This window comes from Taeniopygia guttata, chromosome 3 (genome assembly GCF_048771995.1).
Source record: "Taeniopygia guttata chromosome 3, bTaeGut7.mat, whole genome shotgun sequence".
NCBI lineage: Eukaryota > Metazoa > Chordata > Aves > Passeriformes > Estrildidae > Taeniopygia > Taeniopygia guttata.
In genome coordinates, this window is record NC_133027.1 from 97,274,725 (window position 1) to 97,300,809 (window position 26,085).

The following is a 26,085-nucleotide window of genomic DNA, read 5'->3' on the forward strand; positions in this document are numbered from 1 at the left end:
AAATGTTCCTACTTTTTGACATGTGTATGCAGACATGAGGGAATGTGAGCAACAGGTGACCAGAATCTGCAGATATTTGCACACGGGGGTAAATTTATGCCATGAATAGTGCCATTATACTGAGCAAGACCCTTTTTCTCAGAAAGATTGATCTCATACTTCATTTCACGAAGACTAGTTCCTGACTAAGCCCAGACTGTGAGGAAACGAAGTGGAGTGGAAAGAGTCTATAAATTTCTTTTCCTGCGCTGAATTCAAAATAGCATTTCTCTTACTGGAAAAACAAACAAGCTCATTTTGGGTGTCTCTGTCTGCCCGCCCATGGGATGGATTGGTAGTCCACACCTTTTGCCAATTCGGAGACCTCTCTGCCCCCGTTTATGCTCTAGGGGTTATGTCTTAATTACAGAAAAGCAGGTCTGCTGTGACATCAATTTCCCTCTCTAGGGGAAATTCCTAGCTGTGAAATCCTAGCAGAGGCAAATTGCTGTTCATTTTTCTTTTCTTTTTTTTTTTTTTTCCCTTTGGCCAGTCCAGATCAACCCCAAAACTGCCATCTCGGTTTGACCTTGACTACTGCTTTGAGAGTGAATCGGAGAGCCTGCTCTCCTAAAGTGCTGACGTACAGACAACTATTTCCAATGAGTTATCTTGATACAGAACTCGGGCTGTATCACAGCCAAGAGGCTGCTTCTCCTGCCAAGCAGGACCCAAGCCTGGGGGCTGCAGGAGCTGAGAAAGTGCTGTGTCCCTCCATGAATGAAAAAGAATGGACAGTATCCCGAAGGAGGACACTGCAGCCCTGCCTAAACCTGGGGCAGGCAACATCATAGCAAGTCAAAATGCCATCGACCCTCTAGAGAGATATGGGGGTCATCTTACCTCCCTTGGGATGTGCTCACCCAAAGCCACGCAACCTGGCAGGGAGGGCTGTGCGCCAACCTTGGGCTCGTGTGAATGACCAACACGCTGAGAAGCAGCAGGACTGAGCCGTGCTGCCGGGGGAAGGGGGATCTCGGGGGAAATGGCCGTGTTAGCCCGTGCCTTCGAGCCGGCTGCCTGGGGAGGTGGGTGGCCTTAGGCTGCGCGTTGCTGGCGCTGCCGGCACCACCCTTTGCCTTGACCGCTGTGGCCCGGGGAGGACTCGAGCGGCCGGCAGCGCTGGGAGGCCGGGATGCGGAGGCGAGGCGGGGGATGCCCCCCCGGGCGGGCGCTGCCGGGGATGACCGGGGGCTCTGCCGGGCCCGCACCGCACTCCGCGGCCGCGGGTGGAAAATGCCTCGTGTATCTTGAACCCACAGCCCAGCCACCAAAGCACGGCGACAGTATTTTTTTTTCTTAGCTAACAATGGAAACTTTTTTTTTCAGTATTTCCCTCCAGCCTGAGCCGAGCGAGAAGAAAAAAAAAAAAAACTTGTTCCGCTGAGTTCAACCCCAGACAGGCTCACAACTTCCTTCCTGCTCTCCTACCCCCTCCCTCCGCTCTCCTCCTCCTCGCTGCTCCTCTCCCTCTCCTCCTCCTCCTCCTCCTCCTCCTGCTCCTGCTCTCTCCGCCTTTCCAGCCGCACCGGGAGCGGGCGCCGGGGCCGCGGCGCGGAGCTGCCCGGAGCGCGGAGCCGCCCGCGCAGCCTTGGCCGCCGAGGCGCGGAGGGGCAGAGCCCGGCGCAGCCGGCCCGCCCCGGGGCGCGGAGAGGCGCTCGGAGCCGCGGAGGGAGCGGGAGTCCCGGCAGCCCCGCGGCGATGGTTTCGGCAGCGCCCCGCGGCCGCCGGCGGGCGCTGCCGGGCGGCGCGCACTGAGGGCGGGCGCGGATCTCGACCCCAGGTAAGCAGCGGCGGAGGGTGTCGCGGCCGCCCCTCCGCCGGGGGATCCCCGGCAGCCGCGTCGGGAGCGGTGCGGGGGCCAGCCGGGCCCCGCGGGGAGGAAGGGGCGAGCTGGGGGCGGGCGGAGGGGCAGGGTGCTGCCCCGGGGCCGAGCGGGCCGTCCCACACCCGAAGTCTCGCCGAGCACCTTGTGCCGATGCTCGCTTTCGTGGCCGAGCCGGAGCGCGGGGAGAGTTGCTGTGCCGGGGATCCCTGTAAAGAGTGGCTGTCCGCACTGCCTGGGCTCTGTTGAGCCTTGCACTGCCTCCAAGCAGTGCCTGGAGGGATGGGAAGCCTTTTGGCCACACCGTCAGGTTGGACTGCGCTTAGACTTGTGGGCATTTAGCTGCCAGGAGCCTCACAGGGGGACGCACAGGAATACCGCTGATAGCATCGCACACGAGTGCTTCCAGAGGCATGTACACCCATGGCCAGAGTTAACGTGCTGTGTGTAAACAAGTTTGTACTCTGATGTGGGCAGTGTTTGTGCAATTCTCAGGAGTTCCCGTGCCCCGGCATGGCATGGGGACTGCAAGTCCAGGGTACATGGAGCAAACAGAAGATTACGGAAAGCACACTGACTGCACAGGGGCACAGAGAGCCACCTCTGAAAGCAGAGCCTCTCTCACACGTGTACACAGTCACACACTCGCCAGAACAAACAATACTGCACATCTCTCTGCATGTAGGGTCCAGGCTGTGACTTAGAGGCAGTTGCAGCCTGGGATGTCCCGGACAGCAGATGTGCACAGGGAAGGGACATTTAACCAGGGCACTCATGAAGGTGTGCCAAGCCGTGTTGTTGCACATGGTAAGTTAGGGGAGTAACTTGAGATGTGACCCTATACCGTACAAAACAGTGCAAGCAGGAAGTTGTACCATGTATCGTACAACATAAATCCATTCTTGAGACTTGGTCTTGCTATAGGTAACAGACTGGAGGGTGACAAATTTAAGTTGTTTGGAGTTTTTATCTTCCTTTAGAAAATGTCAGGTTTTAGGGTGAACACTTAAAAGCCAGTTAACCGTAATTCTCTTATTCTGTTTTGGGAATGGTTGCTGGCTGTGTGTCCTCTCAGACACTGCTGCTGCAGCTGTGTCGACAGGCAACCTGGAGAGGGGGCAGGGAAGGCAGGGAAGATGGAAAACAGCCCCAAACCTGACTTCCCCTTCACTCAGATCCTTCTGATGACCAGACTGGCCCGTGTCCCCACGGGTGACACACTGGGGATGCATGCAGGTGGGAGGGGCACACAGGAAGGGAAGAGTCTGGCACACTCTGTGCCCAGCTGCTTGGTGAGCTGAGGGAGGGCACAGAACTACTCTAACTGCTTCTCTCTTCTCAGCTGTCCCGTTTTATGAAGCTGCGGGCCAGGGCCAGCCCAGCTCCCCGTTTTCCTGCTGGCGATGCTGCTGGTCCCGTCGTGGAGAGACCCAGGACAGCCCCGCAGAGCCTGAGTGCCGAGGCGGCAGTGGCGACGGCCTCCCTGTGCTCCCCGGCTGACTACTATGGCCGTGTACTGCTATGCGCTCAATAGCTTGGTGATGATGAATAGCAACAGCGAGGTGACAAGCGGCAGGAGCAAGACGCCGCCTCCTCCCGGACAAGTGCTGCCCAGGGGTCCGGAGACGCCCGGCAGCTGCCGCTCGCTCCCTGTCTTCAGCCCGGCCCCGGTGCCGCCCCGCTCCCCGCGCTGTGGCCCCGCTTTCCTCTTCCCACCACCTGAGGAGCCCCTGCGGCAGCCAGGCAGCCCCGGGGGGCGGCGGGGCAGCCGAGGCGAAGAGGGACAGCCAGAACCCCCCATGGCACGGCAGCTTCAACGGGAGCTGCACAACGTGCAGGTGAACCAGAAAGTGGGGCTCTTCGAGGCACACATCCAGGCACACAGCTCTGCCTCCCAGCCACCCCGGAGCCCCCGGCTAGCCCGGTCCCATCCGGCCAGCCCTACGGCACCAGTGGTGGGACTTGGAACTGGACCCCGGCCACGAGCCCTCGGAGAGAGCGAGGCCCCTGATGCTGGTGGGGTGCAGGTTTGTCTGAGCGCTGCAGAGCCCTCCAGGAGGCCAGTGATGATGGTGGAGCTGGCAGAGAGCAGCAGCCCCCTGGAGCAGTCAGGGCCTGCACCACGGCAAGAGGAGGTGGTGGTGGTCCCCACAGGACTGAAAGGCCAGCACCCAGCCATCGGTGGCAGCATCCCTGCCGTCATTGTCACAGACCTGGGGGGCCCAGAGGAGGAGGCGGGTGCCGTGCCCCCTGGCAGCCTGCCTGTCCGGAAGCTCTCATCATCCTCAGCGTCTTCCACTGGCTTCTCCTCGTCCTGGGAGGAGTCTGAGGAGGACATCTCCAGTGACCCCGAGCGCACCCTGGACCAGACCCCGGCCTTCCTGCAGACCCTGGACCAGCAGAAGCCCCGAGTGGTGAGTCTTGCACCAGCCCTTGGGAGGTGGGGTAAAGGGTGGCAGCATCCCTGCTCCGAGGCACAGCTGCAGCAGGTGGGCAGAGGTCTCTTGCAGCAGAGTTCTGCAGAGAAACTTTACTCCTGCTCAGTGGTGCTTGCTTTCCCTCACATGAAAAGCTTTCAGACTTGGAGGAGGGGTAAGAGGGGTTACTAGCTGGAAAATCCTCTCATGAGAGAGTAGTGGTACCTGTTTCATTGTGCACAGTCCTTGCAGAGCTTCCCTGGTGCTGGAAAGCTGCCTGCCAGCATGCTTAAAATACATCCATGGACTGCAGCCTTCGGCTGACATGTGGTTGTGAGCTTCAGTTTTTCTTCAGCACAGCTTCCCTGGGTGTTGGAGGTTTCTCATGGTTTACATGAACCTGAGGGAGAATTTATTTCCTCCCTGGAGTTGAAACTGTGTGGGCCAACTGTCTGTTCAGGTTTACAGTGATGCCCATCACCACAATGTCTCTGTGTCTTTCACACAGAAGCAAAATGCTCTAGAATTTCTGGTAATTCCCCTTTTGAATAAAACTTTTTGCTTGTGGTATAAAGCACATTTTTATAATTTAGGTAAGGGTATTTTTATTAGGTATTTATATTAAGTTCATTTGTTTTGGGATCTTTGTTTTGGAGCTGGTTGTGAGGCTTAAGGCAAGAGAAATCATCAGTGTTGTGTTACCCTTAGAGAAAAAAGGTTTCCTCAGAGAGGAGACTTCTGAGGCATTCTCCAAAGGCATGAGACAGTCATGGGATTTGTTGTGTCGCTAGGGTAGTTCATTGCATGTGTGAGTGCATCACACAGAGCGTGCTTTGCTCTGAGCTCTCACACCAGTTGTCCAGAGGGCTTTGAACCACTTTAACCCAGTGCAGGGCACCCATCACAGGGTTCTCCAACCAGCACATGGTCTCTGCTATCATCCAGCTCTGAGACATTACATTGATTTGAGCCCAGCACCAGAGCTTCCCACTGGCAAACCTTGGAACATGCAGGACAAGCCAGTGGCTCCTTAGTTTAAAGAGTTTAATAAGGGCTCATGAACTTTCAGTGATGTATTTCACTATGTTTAGGTTCCTGTAGACACATGGTAGTGAAACTCCTGTTGAACTCAATGACACAAGGAAAACTAGTGCAGAGAAACATCTAAGTGAAGGTATCAAACTTGGAAGAACTGAGGCTGTGGTTTGTAAAACACTCAGCAGGCTGAAATAAGTGTCTTTTCTTTTGTATTCGTTTTGTCCTATTCCAAGAATCTAGGTTCAGTTCTGCTCAGGATGGAGCAGCAGCTGAGTAAAAGCAGTTAAAGAAGTTATGAGTCTGTAGTTCATTATGTTTGCAGACAGTTTTGTATTTTGGGGCTCTCAACTGATGAATCAGCTTGTTCCCTTTGGGAGCTGCTACAATCCCTCTGCTGATTAAATTCTGCTGGTTCTATGTGCATGAGCTGTAGTAATCTCTGCTCCATTCTCTGCGCTAATGACTGTTTCTAGTGCCAGATCCCACTGATTTGCTGCTGAAAACAGTTCATTGATGGGCAAAAGCATGCCTGATGCTCCTGTGGAAAGCTTCCTGGAGCCTCAAGCTGACACTGCACAACCTCCCATGGCCTCCAGTGAGCTCAGCCAGGCCGGTGGCTCAGCAGTGAACAGGCAAGGCTCATTTGTATTGCTAAAAGGTCTGGATGAGAGTGAGCTCAGATCAGGTCTAAGATCAGAGTAACTGCTGGGCTCCATGGGACTACTCAGGCTAAACGAGATGAAGATCTGGTCCAAAATGTGTCAGGCAGCCTAAGGAGGTGCACTTGATTTTGTGTTTCAGCGCTGGAGACTCAGCAGGAGCAGCGAAGCTAATTTACAATGATACTTTCCACTGGGCTCCACAGGTCCCATGCAGGGCTGATCACTGACTTTGGCAGGTTATAGTGAACTTCTCAGCAGGATCATGTGCAAATGGCCAGTAATTCAAAATTGATCTCGTATAAATAACACCCAGCTTTGTGTACTGGTTGGCAGTATCTTGTAAATCCATAACGACAGCAGAAGGCAGCTACTGAAGCAGTGTCAGGTTGCACACTCATTTGTTTTCATGAACTCACTATTTCCTTTCAACAACGCACACGGTCTGGAAATGAGTTGTGTAATGAGAGGGAATGTGTGAGAAGCTCTCTCCACAACTCGTGCTTTTAGTCAAATCCTGGGAGACCTTGGCTGAGAGAAACCAGCAAGGTGCCTCTGGGTGCCTGTGGGTTGAGTAGATAAATGCAGGGCAGGCAGAGAGCCCTGCCTGTCTGCACTGGGCACTGCTGGCGCAGGGGAGGCTGTTCTACCTGGAGGAGAGGTAATGAGGAGTGGCAGGAAAGCAGCTCCTGCTGCAGATACAGTCTGTGCTGCACATCTCACGTAGCATGTTTACAGATTTGATAAACAGCAGGCCTGCTCCTGCCCTTCCTTTTTGGAGGCTGTCTGGTTTAGCAAATCTGTTAGGGATGTCCGGCGGTCTATTGTAGTTCCTCCTGACATCCCGGGGAAACAGGCAGATCCCTCCGGCTGGCATGGACTCATCCTCCATTTGTACTTCAGGTAGGAAACTTTGTGTTCAGGCCTGAAAATTGGCCAGTAAGAAAATTATGTTGCCAAGTGAAAGGGAAGGAGGTACTGTGGCCACATTTTTGGACACTGTGACCTGGAGCAGCTCTGTGAGTGAAACGGGCTCTGTGTCTGTTTGTTGGAACAGTTTGCTCAGTGCTTTCCCTGTCCCTGGAGCGCCCTGGTGCTCAGTGGCTGCACAGAACCGGGGAACAGTGACCCTGCCACAGTGGTTGCAGACTTGTGAAGTGCAGTGACAGTAAGAGCAATGTGTTTTGCTGTTTAATTGCAAATCCACTTAAGGTCTGAGTAAACTTCCACGTAAGGGCTTTTGCAGCTGTGGCTTTCCCCGGGCTGTGGGCTGCTGCCGGAGAAACCCCACACTTGTTTATTGATGCTCGCGAGGTTTCAGAGACTCTCAGAACGATTGCACTTCTCAGGTTGTGTGGGAGGGACGGGCTGTCCAGGCAGCGTGCTGGGATGGGGACACTGTGGTTTGGAAATGCCGCAGGGGAGCACTCTGTGCACACCCCCTGTCACCAACATGGGCACTTTGGGGAAGGACTGGTCTGAGGCCTGTGCTCACCAACCAGCTGAGGCAGGAGGATGTTGGAGGACTGTTGGGAGGCACCTGCCTCCACCGCTGTCTCATGCTGAGGGGAAGAACTTCTCCCCTCCTGGCTGATCACGCAGGTTGGGTGTGTAGGGAAGTGAGAAGGTGCTCCTTTGTCCCAGGTTCTCAGTGGCACAGGTAGCCTGAAATAGCAGCCCAGTCTCCTGAGGAGATTTCACACCTTAAATAAGATGTGTTCTAGCTGTGGCTCCCACTGACTTCTTGACTGGAAAAAGAGCAGTGTATGAGTTTTTCCATTCTGGAGGCTCTGTTGGCTTTTCCTAAAGGAGGGCTGATAACCAGGATGTACTCTGCGACAGGAGACTTGTCCCACTCTTCGAAACTGGCTGCTCCCCTTAAGCAAAAGATATTCCAGAGCTGGTCATTAGTGAGTCCTTGTCATTGACCTAAGGACTCCCTAGTTTGTCAGCTTCTCTGCAGCTGGAGACAAAGCAACAGAGAAGTGGGAGGAAAGGCAGAAACTGTGCAAGCAAGCACGTACTATAGAAAAATGACATGTCGGGGGGGAAAGGAACCCCTTCCTGGAAAAACAGTGCAAGACACTGCAGTGTTCCTCTTCCTGGCTTTCCCACAGCCGCTGTGGAAATGCAAGGATGTACAGCAGAATAGTAATCAAGGGACTTGGTACTCTGTGAAACTTCTGCTCCTTTCAGCAGGCCGAGTAGATTTCTCAGAATAAGAGACTTCCATTAACCTGTGCGAAATGGCAAGAACTTTTGGAAAAAGCTAACGGCAGTGCTGATGACAGGCATTCTTTTAATTGATTTATTTGTTTGACTCACAATGGCTGTTAATGCAGTCTTGAAAGGAGCCAAGTTTAGATAGAGCTAGTGTCAGCCAAGGGCCTCTGGGACCTTTGCTTATTTCTCTTTGAGATGTTCCAAGGCATAAGCTGACAACGGGAATCCTGATTTGTTCCTATAAAAATCAATCAAATTAAACATGCTTTCATTCCCTTTCCAAGCTGTGGCTGTGATCAGGAAGTCTCCGTGTAATAGAAACCATGACCACATGGCTATGGTGATACATACAAGCCCTGTGAATATATATCTTTATGCCAACTGTGTTTATATGTTTCACTCTTTTACTCCCACTGTGTTTGTCTTAAAAGCTCCTAAGCTTATGAGTGGTATCTCTGATTTAGTATCAATATAATGTCTAGTGTATCAGGGCCCTGGTGGCTTACTCAGAAGAGCAACTGTTCTTTTAGTAATGCACATCCTTGAAAGGGAAGATGTTTAGCACATCTGGTAAGCTGCCAAAGGATGGAGTCTCCCAGCTGCAAGAACACTAGGGGAGAGAGGGGAATGAGGTGGGCATCTCTGTGTTTCCCCTTTCAGAACACCATGCTCTGCAGACCTGGCAGCACTGCGTGTTCTGCCTGCTGGGATGAGATGAGGACACCCTCATCTGCGGGCTGGGCAGAGGTTCAGGCTCTTTATGGATGGAGGCTGTGCACTCTAGGGACTTCACAAAGCATCACTCCCTATTCCATAGCTAGTCCTCTACCTACTCACGTGACCTGCTCAGGGAATAAGCAGCTTTTTTATGGGCTTCCACCCACCGAGGCCAAGTGAAGATGCTGCCATAACCCAATGAGAGACATATGGTGCTACTTCAAGTCTGTTTTCATCAGCACTTTTAAGCTCGTTGGGAAGGGTTTCTTCTCTGTGCACATTCTCTGTGATTGACAGGGCAGGAATTACATGGCACATAGCAGATCCTTTTCATAGAGGGACTTACTTGCTAGCACAGCTGCTGTCTTGCATATTTTGTTTCTCAAAAAATTTCATGCTGAAAGCATCCATTAAAGTGGTGAAATAAATCACCCCCCATATTTCTGAGGTGCAGGAAGAACAAACATTTAGGCCCATCATCCTTAGGGTCTCCAGCTCTGGAAAGAGCCAGACGTCCACCTCTTCTGGTGGGAATTGCAGGATGTCAGGAGCTTGCCTGTTTGAATCCTTTGGATGGAAAACTGAACGTCCGCAGAGTGAATTTCATGGATCAGTGGAAACTTCAGAGTTTTGTCTTCACCTTTTTAGAGACTTGCAATGACAAAACTCAAACTGTAGTCAACACCTGTCTCATGTTTTCCATATTATTTCTATAATGTGTTAGGACAGATTTGCATGTGAAGAAAATATTAGTGCAGCACTGAGTTCTCACGTGCCATGTGATGGCTGAAAGCCACTGCTGAGCTAATGTTTTCTTTACATGTAATTCTGTTCTAGCTCACTACAGAAATTATGGCATCTATGTATGACATTAAATGTTGCTTCAGCTACAATTAGTCTTCTGTAATGGTTAGACATTATTTTGTTTATACCGGTAGGTAAATCTGTGCAGTAAATTTGACCTGCTTTCTTCCAGTGAAGCCCAGCCAAGCTTTCTAAGAAAGATATGTTAATATTTAACAGACAGTGAAAACTAAATGTTAACATTTTCAAATCACTGAGTAACTTTGCAGCCTAATCCCTTTTCTTAAATGTGACTTTTTGGGGAATGCTGGCTTCCACACTTGCTGTGTCACTTGAAATGGCCCTTTTATGGCATTCATCTTGCTTAGCCTTGCTGGGTGTCTCCTCAGGCATCCTAAGGTTCTCCTAAAGTAGCTTTCTTGTCTCTTACTCTAATGGGATCTTGACAACTAGCCCAAGAGTTTGCTTTAAGACAGAGGAATCTGTTTCTGAATGTCTTCTAGAAAATTTATTGGAATTTCACTTTTATTCCTATAAAAACACAGGTCATGCATAGCCTGCACAATGGCTCCAAGTAGTTCAGAACGCTGATTCAGTCTGAGGTCTACCAGCCTCAAAAGCAAGTGCCCACGACTGGCTTTTAAGTCAGTGTTTAGGCAGCAAAATTCAGCTTGCTCTGTAGCAGGATGGTCATCCAGCAGTGCTTTTCAGCATGAATTGGTGCAGGTACATTCAGAAGTTCAGGGTCTCCAGCTGCAAGTTTCAGTTTGGGTGTGTGCACTGTGAATGCACTGGGAATTGGTGGAAGCCTTTGGAAAATGCAGGCTGCAGCTCCTTCTTTCCCAGGCACAGTGGGAGTTCAGCCCAGAGCTGCTGTCACAGCTGTGTGTCTGTAGAGATGCTCATCGCTGCTGTCAGCCACGGGTTGCATTTTCAGAGTGGTTTGTGACCTTAATTTCCCAGAGACGGGTAATATTGGAGTCAGGAGCTGCTGTAGGCTGCTGAGAACCATGTTAGACTCTTCCCTCTCTTGATATTTATTTCAGTCTTTTCATACATTTCAGCCATGAAAAGAAAGAAGTGATTTTTCTTTTTTTATAGTAAAGAAAGTTCTTTTCATTAATGACATGGGAAAAGGGACAAGCCAGTAGAAGGAATTCAATTCTTCTTTTAGATATAAGATTTATTGCTGGTCAAAACACAAGGATTCCTTTTGGGGGGAGAAGTAGGGGGTAAAACAACAAGTGCTTAGCACTTACAACTACTTCTTGTAAGCAGTACAGTGTAGTATCTGATCAGTGCTACACAACAGGAACTTCATTAGCATTCTGCACTGTTGTGGTTTTAAGTAATAGTAAAGCATCCCTCGTCTCTGTGAAAGACATAGATGTTCTCAGGAGGGACATGCCTGCAGACATTTTAATGAGTTAGATTCAAAGAACAGAATCAGGTTGTCTGTTCACTGTTAGCTTCACACACTTGATTTGCAGAGATGTCAGCACCCGGGGTTGCTGTGGCAGGGACCTCACTTAATCGATGTGAGTTTTTCCCAGGGTTATATCCTTGACTTTGAAGTCTTGTACTTGGGATTTTGGACAATAGGGTTCCTGTACTATGCAGAGCAGAGGGAGGTCTCATGGGGCCTGCAGTCTTAGCTGTCACAAAACTCCCTGCAGCCAGAATGAGGACCGGTATATCTACACCAGGAGTAATCAGCTCAACATTTTGGTCGAATGGCTATGGCAAGGAGATGATGCAACTCTTTCCTCTCACCCCATCAGCATTTGCAGAAGGGGCTGTTTAGCAAGGGCTAAGCAATGGCAGCACCTACCTTCAGCATCAGCTTCTTTTCCTCCCCCTTTGCTTCCTGTCCCTTTGCCCTTGCTTGGGCAATTCATCTGCAGCAAGATAGAATCAAAGAGCCCTCTTCCTTTGCTAAACAATTGGCTCCTTTTGTTAGGGTCAGATAAAATGCTGATAAAAGCTGTTGTAGCTGCGCTGAAGCCAGCGGGAGCATGCTGCAGGTTTGATCCTTGATTGTTTTTCGAAGTGCTCACTCCTGCATGTATCCAGTTACATCTTGTGGTAAATCCAACCTTAGGCTGAATTAATGAACCAGAGATGCAGTCCCTCTAGGGGGGTTTGCTCGTTCACAGGTACAGTGCCTCAGAGCCTTTGGAGACAGGAGGTTTATAAATGGAAAGTTCTGCAGGGAGGCTTTTTGGGAACTGCATTTTAGGGTTGGGTGTTTTTCTCTCATTTCTTGCTAAACAATCTGATCCCTGCCACTCGGGAGAAGGGCAGGAGCCAAGGCTGGCCTTCAGCTCACCACTGAGCTGGTTGCAGACCTGCATTTTGGGAAGGCGTAGGAATAGTTTTATCCCATTGAGCTAAACACATTCAAAACATTTTAATTAAAGGGGTACTTAAGTACAAGCCCAGGTGTACCTCTCAAAAAAGAAGAGACCAGGGCTCCAAGAAGGGGTGGGAGTGAGGAGGAGGTGAGCAGGCTCCTTCTCACCATGTGGACCATAGGAATTGCTTTGCTGGCAGCTGCAAACTCCATTAGTTATCCAGGGGTATCCTCCCACTGCAGGCAAGGTACAGAGCAGCCAGTCGGGGAGTAAGCAACCTGTCCAAATGTAACATGGTTGCTATTATGGGTAATATATATTTAACACTCTGCAGGGACCATTTAAACCTGCATCTGCAGGAGGGGGAAAAAAGTCAGGTTTGCTTTCTTGGCAGACTGCAGATCAGAGAGTCCAATCTGTAATCTCTCTTGGTATGTTTTATGTGGGTGGGTTTTGTTAAATTACAGGCAAAGTTATTGCACCCCTAGGCTACTCACATTAAATGTTTCTCCAATTTTAGCAACATTCTTTCCAGGCTCAGCTACATTTGTTTTTGTCTTCTCTATGGCAATTGATGAGCTCAGTCAGAAATGTATAACTCCACGGGATCTCCTGTTATATATTTCTTCCACAGCTGTAGCTGAATCGGTGCAGTGTAATCCAATGACTTGTTGTAATGCTTAATGCTTTCTTTAATACATTTCAGATTAAAGGAGTCAGCAAAGTTTACATATCCAAAGTAATACATTTAAACAATACTAATGGCAAATCCAAGACCATGATTATATCTTGAAAATGCTGGGCTTTTTTTCCCTCCTATCTTTTCTGGTCTGGCTAAAGTCTGTTTTTAGGAAACTGAACAGGACAGATAAAAGATGATGAGACAAACAATTTAATCCCTTAATAATGTCAAGTGGAAAATCCAACAACAGATTGGCAAGAAACTGTAATAACAACTGTGAAGTGACCCTTACTGAGCACTAAAGAACTGGTTTTAAAGGCTGAACTTGGGACATAATTAGGGATGAGCCTGAATCAGTGCCCATAGGCTCAAATATTTCTTTGAACCCTGAAATGGAGCCAAATTTTTTTTTTTTTTTTTTTTTTTTATCCATGCCTGTTCAGCATCATCTTAGCTGCACTGAGGCCAGTTCAGCATCACCTCGTACCCCGTATTGCCCTGGGTACCCACACAAAATGACCATGAACAGCCCCAGGGTGGTATTCCTACCTCTGGGTGCTGTTGCAGATGGAGTGTGGGATAACAGCCAGTGTGCACAGCCCAGGTAGGTGCTTGTTATTGCAGCAGAAGAAGGGATGGACAGTTTCTCCAAGTGGGAGGAGAAGACATGAGCATCACTGCATTGGCCTTTCAGTCCCAGCATCTCATTGTGCCCTTGCAGGGCCTGCACCCTTGGGCAGCAATTCTAAATAGTCTTGGGCTGCCATTAATAGATACACCTTGGAAGCAAGGCATGTGGTCACAGGAGTAGGAGGCACTTGGAACTATAATTGCTAAAGCAGCTTCAGAAAGAGAGTGTTAATTATTATCTCTCCTTGGAGCCATATTTACTTAGAGCTGACAGCCCTCCACCCTGGGGTTCCTGGGAGGAATGTCTTGCTGGGGTGGGGACCAAGGCTGCCAGAAAGGAAACAAAGGAAAGAGATTTTAGAACGGTGGCTTATCACTATCCACCTGAATTACTGTTGTATTTTAAAAGAATATGGGAAAAAGGATTGTTTGAAAAAGCCTTGACAAGTGTACTCTCCCAGGTCCATTGTTTTAACCTTCTCCTAGGAATTTGTGTATAAAATGTTCTCAATTCAGTTTATCTCTGCTTGACAAATCCTGTGTTTCCCTTCCGTGCTTTTAGTGGAGTGGGAACTAACCTTGATCTTTTTGCAAAGCAAACAGAAGCTAGATGTCACATTCCCACCTTCACACACAAACAGTGCGTGTCACAGCTTTTGAGCAAGATGTACAATCGCTGACAAAAAAATTGTGTAAAACTCATATTCAAGATGAGTTTTTAGAAAAGCAGCTCCAAACTGAGCCAGACTCTCTCAGAGGAGGGAGCAACTGATGTTGTCTGGCTCTCATGGAAACCACCTTGCTCAGCAGGTTAAAACAAATGGTCTGAAGCCTGGACTATAGCTCAGCTCCTCTATTAGCAGCCCCTCATCTATGTCTCATCTTGAGGAGAAAAGACTTGGCCTCTCTCCTCAGGTCTCTGTTTTTTCATGTTAGCCTGTGTTGCTGGAATGGCTTTTCTGAGCCCAGGCAAGCAGCAGAGGAGTCCAGGTGGTCACAAGTGACCAAAACATTGACCAGATGCTGGGCTGGCAATGAGAGGGAAATGCAGAGGTAGCACGATGCCACCTAGTCTGTTATCGTCTTCCCCATATCATACATCCCAGCCAACTCTGGTATTTGGTTTTTGAGCATTTGGGCGGCTCAGGAGGCAGTTCCAGATTCCAGGTTTGTTCCTGTGGATGGGAACCCTTCCCAGAAGGGAGAAAACTCAGAGGAGCCTCTTTAATATAGGCTGATCTCATGCTTGAGCATACGCAGGAGTTGACCTTTCAGTGCTGAAATAAGAAGTGATGGGAATAGAATAAATCACAGTCTTGAAAGAAAAGCCAAGGAGCTTAGAGATGCACCTCAGGAGAAGAAATCAAGACAGGGAGAAGGGCCAAATGACAGATTCAAAAAGCGATCTTTCAGCAATGAGTTTGATGGATCTTTGCAGAGCAAAGGCTGTTGAAATGGGGATATGATGTGATAAGCCCAGAAAGTGGACTTTATTTGAGTGGATAGGCTGGAAAGACTCTTTTAGGGATGCTATCCTGAAAAAATCTGCAAGATTTACAAATAGGTTGGATGTGAGGACTGAAAGAGATCCAAGTTTTCCACTTACTAAAAGTTTCAGGGTAGTAGCAAAACATTCACAAATAGGAGCAGTAGCATTTACACTTACACTGTAAAGACATAAATTGTTCTGTGAATGGCTGGGCTACGAAGACTCAGACTTCCACATTGCATTGCAAGGCTCAGAGCTTTCGTGTCTTGACTGAACCCAAAGCTAAATTTTCTGTAACCTTGATAGGAGACAGCTCCAATCCTCTATGACACATCCACTTAACCTTCAGGGACCTGGTTTTGAATGCAGGATTTTTCCAACAGAGCCAAAACTCCAAGCTCTCTCCTCATACCTGGAAGCCATAGCCTGATGAGGAACTCCTTCTGTGTGGTGGCCTCTGTTGGAGCCCTATTCTGTGTTCAGCCTCAAGAGAGGGAGGGTCAGAGCTCTTTCAGAGCCCATCACTGCCTGCACAGAGGCTGAGGTTTGCCCTCCCGGCCTGCTCTTCCTCTGGACCATCCGTGCTGTGCCCCAGGGGCAGTCAGAGCCTCAGACCAGACAAACTCTGGCAGGACAGGAGATTGTAGGAGCTGGCTGGGTCTGGAAGAACAGTTTTTTGGCAGAGAATAGATTTTCCAGCAAATGTCAGGGGAGAGGGGGAGTCAAAATGGTTCACAAATTCAAACACATTTTCTGAATAGTTCTGGCCTAGAAAAAAATACAGAGGTGGGGGAAGAAGGAGAGATGTTAAAAATAGCAGTGCATGTCATTCTGACACTTTCAGAATGAACTGTTTCATTCTGGGGATGGTTTGTTTATGTTTTGCAAGTATTTGAAATGCAGATTTGATTCAAAATGGCATTTTTCACTTAAAAGTTGACCTCGCCACTAAAACACATTGAAAGAAGAGAAAAGAAAAGGTTTTTTAGGATTTCATAACCCAAAATGAAACACCTCCTTTTGCTTTGGCTCCAGATGAGACATTATGGAGTTTTCCTTTCACAGCCCCATGATCGTAGCTGTGTCCAGGCCAACCCATGTTTTTTGATTGAGCTCTGGTGTTAAAAAATAAATCCAGCTCCCATGCTGGCCAACCCTTAAGTCTAATGCCATGGAGCAAGTACTTTAGTTTATTCTGAGGTCAACCACACATTGCTGTGATTCAGACTGAAACCTGTGGTATCAAATTAATAAGAGCTGTAGGTTTTGTAGATAACTGGCATCTTCCTCGGAAATGCAGTGTTGAACCTCATTTAGAAAAATAACCCAAACTCCTGAGGCCCTGAAATCTGATCTAGAAATCTTCAGAGAAGCCAGAGTTTGCAGACAGCTGAATGACAGACTTTCACTCCCCTGACACTCACACTGGTCTCATTCAACTGATTCATTAAAGGAAAATGAGCAAATAGCTGGTAATCACTTTGCTGTAGCCAAAACGTGCCACAGAGTTTCCCAGGCAGAGGGGAAGGAACACACGTGTTTGCTGTACGATGAGCCATAGCTGAGTTTACTGTTCCCTGCTGTGTTTTCTGCCTGGCTGAGACATGTTGTGCCATTTCCTCATCCCTTGGTGACTGAGTGGAACCTCCTTTGCTGAGATTTACCTTCACTGTCTCCTGAGCCCCTCTTCTCTGTGCCTTGGGAGGGTTTGGGCACAAAAGAGGAAGAGAGTAGATGCTACAGTGTGGGATGGCAAACTTCTTAACATCAGCCCCTTTGGGGCAGAGGCCATAGGAAAGATCTTTTCCATTCATGGGAGAATCCTGGGTTTCACCTGAAACATGCAGATCTGTAAGTATTTCTGTGACCTGCTGTAATTTGAGTGTTACTGAAAGATGGATCGCATAGTGTGGACAGGATATGGATATTTTTATGATAGAGGAGAGGGGCTGGCAGTGGCTGAGCATCAGAGCAGGCTGTGCTCCCTGCTGGGATCACTCTGATACTTTTTGTGGTGGCTCAGGGTACCCCAGCAGTGGAGAGGGCAGGGATCAAGACCTGTAGCAGGATGAGGAGTCAAGGCCAATGAGTACATCAGCGATGCAATTCCCTCGATCATGCATTTACTGTTCAAACATTGCCAACTCAAGCTCTCCCAGAAAACAATGAGGATTGTCTTAAAAACTACCAAAAGTTTCAGGGTTTTTGGAAGTGGTGGGCTTATTTGATCGTTTTCCTGGTTTCTATAACTATAAGTCACACTCAGGACAATTTTTCAATCTGTTCTCTGCAAGGCAGAAGCCTAGAAATGAATTTTTAAAAAAAAATGAAAACTCAGAATCTCAGCCACCTGAAGACTGCAAGAGCTGGGGGCTGTGAGAACAAGGCAGAGCTAACGTGAAAACTGCAGGAGTGGGCAAAGGGCCTGTTGAAAGAGCTGCTTCTCTGGGTTGAGAATGGGGCTGAATGGAAAGAAAGGCCAGGAGGGCAGAGCGTGTAAGCCGATTCAGCTTGCCTGGAACAATCGGAGAGCGCCAGTGCTCCCTCCCTGCCCCAGCTGAAACAAAAAGCCCATACACAACTAAAGCAAAATCTGCCTTCCTCTTTGTATGCGTGTCGTGAGGCCTGGGAGAGCAGGTGGTGTTTGACTCTTGCATCCCCACCAAAACTCAAAGTCCCCTCTCTCCCAGCTGAATCCAGAGGCAGGGTGCAGGAAGAGATACAGGCAGTCACTGAAGAGCAAGGACCGTACAAACTGCACAAGAGGGCCCACACTCCTTCCCTGTCAATAATTCATACAAAACACACCTTGAAAACTAATTACTTTTTCTACTTATAGAAGTGATTCACAGGTCTTTGACTCAAGCAGCTGCCAGGAGATGGGAGTACAGCTTTGATTATATTAAAGTCTCGAGAAGGCAGCAACTTTTGAAGTGAGCGACTTCATTTGGACGACCTGTGGAAGGTTGTATACATCTTTCAGCAAGGAATCTTAGGCTGTGATAGGTCCCAGAAAATACCAGGCAGGGTTGTTGAGCCATCCCAAACCACCTTGGCATTGAATGGTGCGGAGGCGCTGTGTGAAGTGATGCCAAGCATTCTCTAGCAGCTCTAATGGTATTTGGATTTCAATTTACTCTCATCAGATATGCTGACATGTGCCCCAGTTTGCCTCTTGAATTAAGATTCTGCAGTGTTCATTTTTCCCCTTTCCAGCTGATGGGTATGTGTCCTTGCTCCCCCACGAGGAGGAAAGCAAGTATATTCTTCTTTTTAGCATGCCCTTAGAGCTATTATATGTTTAAAGGGAATTAATCCTCAGAGCAAAGGCCAGGATGTTGTGTGAGTTGCATTCCAGCTGGTGGGCTGTTCCCAGGTGCTCCGTCTGCAGGAAACACTTCAGTGAAATCACATCAGGAGGGCACTTCTGAAGGTTGCATACAACATGCTGATGGTCTTGTGGAGAGCAGTTGCCTTTGGAAAGCTAGCTAGAACTACTGATGGCGTAACAAACAGAATTAGAATATTTCCAGGATACAAAATTGAGGGAGGAAAGGGGCTTTACTGGCTATTGTCAGAAAACAGAGGTTTGCATAACAGCAACATTTTCCATATACTGTGCAATGAAGTTCCTTGCTTGGGAATTAAATTGCAAGTCAGTTTTAGACAGCATGGCCAGCTGTAACATAGCACACATTGCAACACACATGCTGAATGTTATTACTTGGTGTCAGTGTTTATTGAAGCTAGTGGAGATTTGAGAAACAAGCTCTGGCATGGAAAACACTAACAATGTGATGGCACTTAATGTCTCAGAGAGTGTAAGAACTTTGGGGAATAAATTCTCCAAAGACAGAATACTTTGGAAAATACATACTAATCCCTTTAAACCCCTAAGACAATTTAATTTTCGTATTGGGTGATGATAAGCCACAGATTTCACCACTAATCTAAAAAATATCCTGTGGTTTTTGGAAAAGCATGGGAGACTCCAGGTGCAGGTTCAGTGGTGGATTTTGCAGTGGCAGCTCCAGCTGATCGGACTGGAACAAGTTGATTTGCTGCTGTCTGCTGGTCCCTTGCTGTCTTCTTTTGCTACTGCAGGAACCAGGGCCAGCAAACTTGAACTACACTTCCCTGTCACCTTTATGGAGAAGATTCAGCACTCTAGAACATTGCTTCATTTTAGCTGCAAGACTGGAACCAGGTTGGGCCAAATCCACTCTGTATCTCTATTGAGTCTGGTGGGCTTGCACAGTGCAGAAATGTGATCCAGAGTAAGAATAACACGAACCACAGATGGCTGGGTTTAGTGCATTGTTTGTATTCATGGTTGGACCATGGAGAGCTGCCTGCATTGCAAAATCCCCCTCCCATCTGGCTCCTTCAAGGCATCTGAAATCACAGCAAGGGGAGACCAGCAACAAAATGTGGCACAAAGACCAAGTTTCCCCTGTGCTCAGAGATGTGGACCTGTTGGCAGTGGTACATGGGTTCAGCTCACCCACTGTGCTGAACTGGCCTCTCAGGGAGCAGGACAGGTCACATTGCTGTGCCCTCTGATGGCAGTAAAGTTATAAATACATTTTTGGAACAAAAATAGGAACCATCCACCACAGCTATTTCTGATGACCTAAGAATAAAGTTAGATTTTGGTTTTTTTTCCTTCTGTTTCTTAGCAGGGCTGCTGAGCTCTCCAGCAGAGCAGGAAGTAGGCTGAGGAGCTGTTTGAGTAACCAGGGTCGTCAGATGAATGGAAAAAGCGGTTTGAGAACACTCTGTGAAAGTGCAGTCAACAATTTTGAAATTACTGCAGCTTCTCTTCCTAGGTCAGGGCTGTTGTTCATGCCAAGGAGACTTAAGTTACTACTGCTCTTTTTGTAAGCAAACAGAACATTTCTTTTTGATGATGTACATAATGTGCACCCAGGGGTGAAGCAGAAAGCTTTCCCTCAGTGTCCTTGGATCAGATTCCAGAGGAGTTAAGAGATAATTTGATAAAGATCCTACGTAATTTTAGATGTCTACCATGCTATTTGGAGGAAAAGTAAACTTGCTTTTATGGGGAGTTGGGCATGAAGAGGTCAGAGTAGATGAGGAGTGAAGGAGAGGATAAGAGACAGCATTTTGCTATCAAGGAGGAAGATGTACAGTTGTCAGTCTCAGAATGGAGGCTGATCCTACATTTTAGTGACACTTGAAGCTTCTTTCATGTTTTGCAAGTTCATCTGAGAACTGAATACATGCCAAATGAATCTTTCAAGGGAAGTGGAGCTGGGTTGAAAATATCTCCAACACAGATAATTCAAAGGAAGTGCAACTTTCAAAAAAACATATGAAATGGCTCTAAGAATCTACCTGTTTTTTCCTGTTTACTTTTTTCTTTTTTCTCTTTGCTCCCCTTAGTCCTACATTTCACCTCTCTCCTCTCCTCACATCACTTTTTTATACCTTTTGTTTATCTCACAGAGGCATACGAAGGGTTTATGGTCCCATCACATGCTCCAGCTGGAACTAGAGCACGATTCCTTTCTGACACTATTTTCTCCAGGATTCTGTCAAGCTGAGCTACAGACTCTCCCTGGTTTTTCGCTGATTGTCTTTTCAGCTGTCCTCTTCTTGCGACACTCACGTTGCAGGCAGGCAAAGGCCGGGGCGATCTGCAGAGTGGAGACCATGCCGTGAGTGCAGGAGCAAGGGGCGCCGGGGGGTGCTCGCGGCCAGCGGGATGGGGCAGCTGTGGGGCGGGAGCGGCGCGGCGTGGGAGAGCAGGGCCAGGAGAGAGAGATAAGGCAGGCAGGAAGGGGACAGGCAGGTGGAAAAGGGAAATGACCTTGGGGGCCAGGAAGACTAAAGAGAATACAAGGGAAGCTATGAAGCCATCTGGGAATCTGCTCTAGCCACGTGTAAATCGTACGCGTCCCTGGGGCGTCGCACAGCGCGCAGAGCGAAGCAGCGCCCGGGCAGGCCGGGCACAGCCGGGATGGCGGCGTGGAGCTGTGTGGGGTGAGCCTGTGGGGTGAGTGGGGGCACGTGGGGACAGCCCCGGGGGCACAGTGGTGGTGGGCGTGGGGTGAGGGGAAGTGTGTGGGTACTCCAAGGTGGGGTGCAGGGTGGCAGAGCTGTGGTGGAGCAGTGTCCCATGAGGATGAGGGCCCCATGGAGCTGCTTTTACTTGGAGTTGTGTCCACCTGTGTCGGGTTCTGGGTGATGGCTGAAGAGCGGGAGGAGAGGTGGGTGCTATGGGGTGGAGGTAGAATGGGAAGGTTGGGAGAAACTGAGTGCAAAGTCTGCTAAGATGAAAAATGAGTGGAGGGGAAAATAAAGTGAAAAGTTGCATTGTGGAAAAAGTAGTGGAAGAAAGCATCATGCAAGGCTGACATGGAAAGGCAGGGGGAAGAGAGGCGAGCTTGAGTAACAAGACTTTAAAAGTACTTAATGATGGATGGCTGGGGTGGGATTTGTGGCAAATAGCTAGATCTGAGCCAGCCTCCCTTTGTGGGGAGAAACGGGCCCCTGCAGAACGCTGTGTATATGACCTGCCTGCACAGCATGAGAGGAGCTGAGGCTGAGCAGCCCTGTGACTGTAAAAGGAGTTAACTAGGATAGATGCAGTCATCTACACTGAACATGTCTAAAAATAGGTAAGATGAATTTCAGTCCAGAGGACAAAATGTTACAGTAAATGAATACAAACAATCTCATGGTATCTAGTTGGATTTGTTCATGTCTCCTCCATGCATGTGCACACAGGAGGTGTGTGCCTAGTTTCAGGGCTTGTGCACATCAGGTGCACGTGTGGACACCAGCACAAACCATGTCTCACATCTTCTGTGCAAAAGTCCATTGCACCTCAAAAGCTGAAAAATGGAGCTGTGATGCTGAGGCAGGCTGTAGTTCCTCAGGTGTCTACAGTTTTTATTGTAAAACATTCCTAAGAGCCTCAAGGAAGAGCAGGGAGATGTGCTGCATTTTCAGGGAGTGCTGCTGCTGATCTCATCACTCTCTCCTTCACTGTGGGACTGCCTGGTTTTGTCCCAGCTCTCCTGGCTGCCTCTACCAGAGGTGTGGGGGTTACTTTGCTTTAACTCACACCGGGAGGCACCAGTGTGACGGGGAAGAAAAGTCCCAGTCCCCAAGTAGTGCCATTTGCCCCAGGCCACCTTGCCAACTGCTCTGAAGGAGGGACAATTTCTTTCCTCTGGTGAGAGGACTGGTTGGAAAAGAATAACCACATCTCTGTGGGGATGCTCATGGGATGTGCCAAGAGAAGCACAGGCAGATGCAGTTATTTAATGGGATCCCTCAGGGATGGATCTGGAACCCGTCTCTATTGGAGGCATCCTCTGGCTGCCTCAGCCAGCTCCCTGCAGCCCTGCTCTCCTTCCTTGTTCCAGTCCCTGTGTGTGCCCTCATCTCCAAAATTAGGTCTGCAGGTCCCCTGCCTCATCTTTAAAACTCTCTGTGCAATTAACATGCACAGGCACATCCTTGGCAGAAAATGTCCCCAAAGGATGGGCAACAAGAGGATGACACAGTTTGACTGAGTAGCTCAAGGTTATTTGTAGGAAAAGCGGGAAATGTCTCTCTCTGCACCAAAAAGTGGCAACATGCTCATGGAGGTTGTGAGTCTCTGGTATGACCTGAGCTCATTTAACAATCTCCACTGTGGAGGAGAACAGAGTTTTAATTTAATGACGGTGATGTTGGGCAAATGCTTTTAGTGCTTGGGTCTGATTAGTCGTAATTGAACTCCTCTTTCACTTAGTCCTTTACTGGAGGCTGCTCATTCTTGTGCTGTGCATTTCCTCTGCCTGCAAAAGCACTTAGAGCAGCTTGGATCCCCAAGTCACATATTCTCAATATTTATGTCCCCTGAGTGGTTTTCCAGGGAAGCTCTTAATCTTACAAGTCAAGAAAAGACACGTTTTTGTTAGAACCAATTCTAGCAAGATGCAGAGTTCATTCTTAGGCAGCAGGTGGGTTAGAAAGTCTTATTTTTGTGCAATTTATTTTGTAAAAGCTCCTTCCTTTAATTTTCTTCTATGTCATGGGGTCTCAGAACACAAAGGTTTCTAAGGTCAGGTATGTGCCTTGAGATCACCTGCTGCTAATACCCAGAGGAGCAGCACATTTCTATTTCCACATTCATGTTAGCTGTTGAAACATGTTGTCTCACCCCAGTAATTCTTTAAACCTGTTCTGAGGGGATCCGTAAGAAACACAATAAGCCTGTTTCACATTACTGTAATAGTTTCCAGATTACTTTTTAAGAAGCCTGTGTGAAACATTACTTCTTGCCTTCCTCTGTCACCCCTCAGGCTGAAAATGAAAAGGTCTTGGTGAAGAAATCTGAGTAACGAGATCAACAAAGTTTATATATGGAATTATTTAGCCTGCAAACTAATGGGTTTCGAGTGAAATATTTAAGACCATTGTGAAAACTCTTTCATTCATTGCTTTCTACTCTATCCTGTCTGGTAAATCAGCATACACTTTGTGAGATGAAATTGTGAGGGTGTGCACACAGACTTGGAGAAGAAATTAGTGGGTGCCATGTAGAGCCACCCTGCGGAACTCCCTGCTATGGGATGCTCTGAGCCCACCTGTGCCAAGGAGACAAAGGGCTGGGGAGCACCCAGCCACCTGCTTGCAGCTTTGCAGGCTGGGATAGGCAGCCACATGTGGGACCAGCAGTGACCATAAGTTGAACACTGGAAGGAACAGGATGGGATTTTTGCACTGCAGCCTCCATGGCTCCATGGGTGGGGCTGTCTGCAATGGAGAGGGGGCTGCAGAGGCACTGCCTGGCCCATGGCAAAGGCCCACAGCTTTCTGAGGTGGTGAAAGGCTGTGCTCTGAACGAGAGGGCAACTCCTCATCTTCCTGGGTTCATCTTCCTGTGGAACAGGGGCACACTTGCTGTGGTCTGGGCCAGGGAGGCTCTGCTGCCCTCATAGCTGGAACTCCAAGTAACAGCATTTTCCCAGTTTCTTATTAAATGCAGCACGTGAGACAGTGGAAGTCTTAAGTTTTGTAGCTCCTTAGACCTCACATCACAAATTATGAGCCCCAGGTCAATCACACAAAATTGTACTAGCCCAGTGTCAGTCTCAGGCACTTCAGGAGCCGGACCCAAAAGGGTGCATTTTTTTCCCCAAAGTTGGTGTGAACTCCCAGCATACACCATGCAAAGCTTGCAGTGATCCCAAGCATTCCTTGGAGGATGATATCAGCAGGGTGTCTCTGAGCATCTTGCACTGATGGACTTGGTAGGCAACATCTTCCCCTGCTGTGAAGTCTCCAAGCTGTCTTAGCTTCAGCCCAGCTCTCACTTTTACACCAGCTGAGGATCTGTCTGCCACCTCAAAGGGTTACACACGGTTTGAGCTCTGTTACAAAACCCCACCCTTTTCCTGCAGTTTTAGTCTGAGGGGTAATGCTGCTTAGGATGCCTTACTGTAACAGAAAATGAAGAGAAATGTGGAAAAATGCAGCAGTAGGATGCTTGGTTTAAGGTATGCTGCCAATTTTTTTATCTAGGAAGAGGATAAAGGTACATGTTCTTCAGTAGATAGTTTTAGATTATATTTGTTTAAGTAAGGAGTAAAGTGTTGAGGACCATGGGGCTCCCCCAGGTTTCTGCACACTACATGAGCTTAGAGAGTGCGCAGCTCTGGTCCACAAGTGGTTTGTGTAGGGCTGCATTTGCCCTTTCAGCACAGAGACTTCAGTACTGCTCTGTGTCCGGAGGGAAACTTGCTGGAGCACCACCAGCAGACCCAGGGATTGGTGTGTGTCTTTATGAAATTCAGTTGGACCTGACTGCCAGAAAGGTCTCAGGACTGAGAAAAGGATGTTGTTTGGGATTTGAGGCACATCAGCAGGGCTTTCAGGCAGTAGCTGGTCCATCACATTCCCTCATACAGGAGCTGTGCAGTTGAAATGCTGGAGCTGTTCCCCAGCTTCCCATCCACAGTCTGTGTGGTTCATGTGGCAGGCCTGGAAAAAGCAGGATTTGCAGGTACAGCTGGGTGATTGGCACGTATTGGTGCATGAGACACTTTGAAGGAGGAAACTGGTGCACCAGCACCACAACAGGGAGCTGATGAGCTGGAGAGAGGAGCCAGCTTGCAGTCCCAAGGCATCTTGGGGACTAACACGCTTCATTATTTACCAGGGGAAGGCTTTACTGGGACTGCACCACCTGCCTCCTGAGACCTTTGTGTTCACTGTTGCTCCTTACCATGTTTTGTAGATTTGGGTAGTCCAGGCAAGTGTCCCATTAGGCTGTATGGCCCCCTGGGAAGGGATGCTCTTCTCTGCCTCTCCTCTGTTCAGGCAAGTGGTTGTCTTTTTCTTCCTTGGTCCAGCAAAACATGTTCCTACAGGTGGACCCTTGACTCTGCCAAGTGACAGCTTTGCAGTTTCAGTCTGTGGCAGAATTTCCACAGAAATTTCCCACTCCTCCTGCACTGGATTTTTCTCCTCCAAATGGTGGGACTAGCTCTTTTCACTATCCCATCAGGCTGGGAGCTCTGCCAGCTCCAGCCAGGCTCCACTGCCTGCACACAGCCAGCACAGGACAGCAGAGATTGTCTCCAATGCCTGGCTGTATGCTACTGGGTTAAGCTCTGCCCCAGGCTCTGCTTTGCAAAGCAGCAGCATATCTAATCTGTGCGAATTTCATCCCTTTCAGTCAGAGGTCTGTGCAACTCCTTTCAATGATTAGCCCTCTGAATGTTAATAATCCAAATTTGGTTAGTGCTGGGTCTTTTTCATGGGCCACCTCCCAAAGTAACTGCTGAAGGGGCAGACAGGTGAGGTCAGACATAAAAGCAGATGCTACAGGGGTGCATGACCACAGAGACCTACATGGCCTCATGCTGAGGGGAGTCCTTAACCTCTCCTAAAAGAAGAGAGAAGCAGTATGTTTCCTTCTTCTGATGGCGGGTTGCCAAGGTGAGCAGGTTAGCACCGATAAAATCATCTCTCTTTTCTGCCCTCAAACGAGGGCCTTTGGGTTTCCTCTTCAGATTTGTGCTTCTCTTGCAACCCCTTTCAGCTGGCTTGAGGTGCAGTAATATGCAGGTGGAAGAGACCTTGGGAGGTTACTTGTGAGTGGCTTGAGGAGGAGCAGGGGCATGAGTGTGCACACCCAGGAATACACACCCAGAACTCAGAAGACCTCACGTTCTGTTATGGTAT

At 48.7% G+C, this 26,085-nt stretch overlaps 1 protein-coding gene across 1 annotated transcript in view; it reads left to right on the plus strand.

Moving 5' to 3' along the window:
- The first annotated feature begins 1,438 nt into the window (after positions 1-1,438).
- The window catches only part of ITPKB (inositol-trisphosphate 3-kinase B), a 66,470-nt gene continuing 41,823 nt past the window's right edge, over positions 1,439-26,085 (plus strand). Inside the window, exons 1-2 of the mRNA XM_030268956.4 lie at positions 1,439-1,822; positions 3,207-4,278. Of these exons, the coding sequence (XP_030124816.4) occupies positions 3,370-4,278 (909 nt within the window). The 5' untranslated portion in view covers positions 1,439-1,822; positions 3,207-3,369. The remainder of the gene's footprint in view (positions 1,823-3,206; positions 4,279-26,085) is intronic.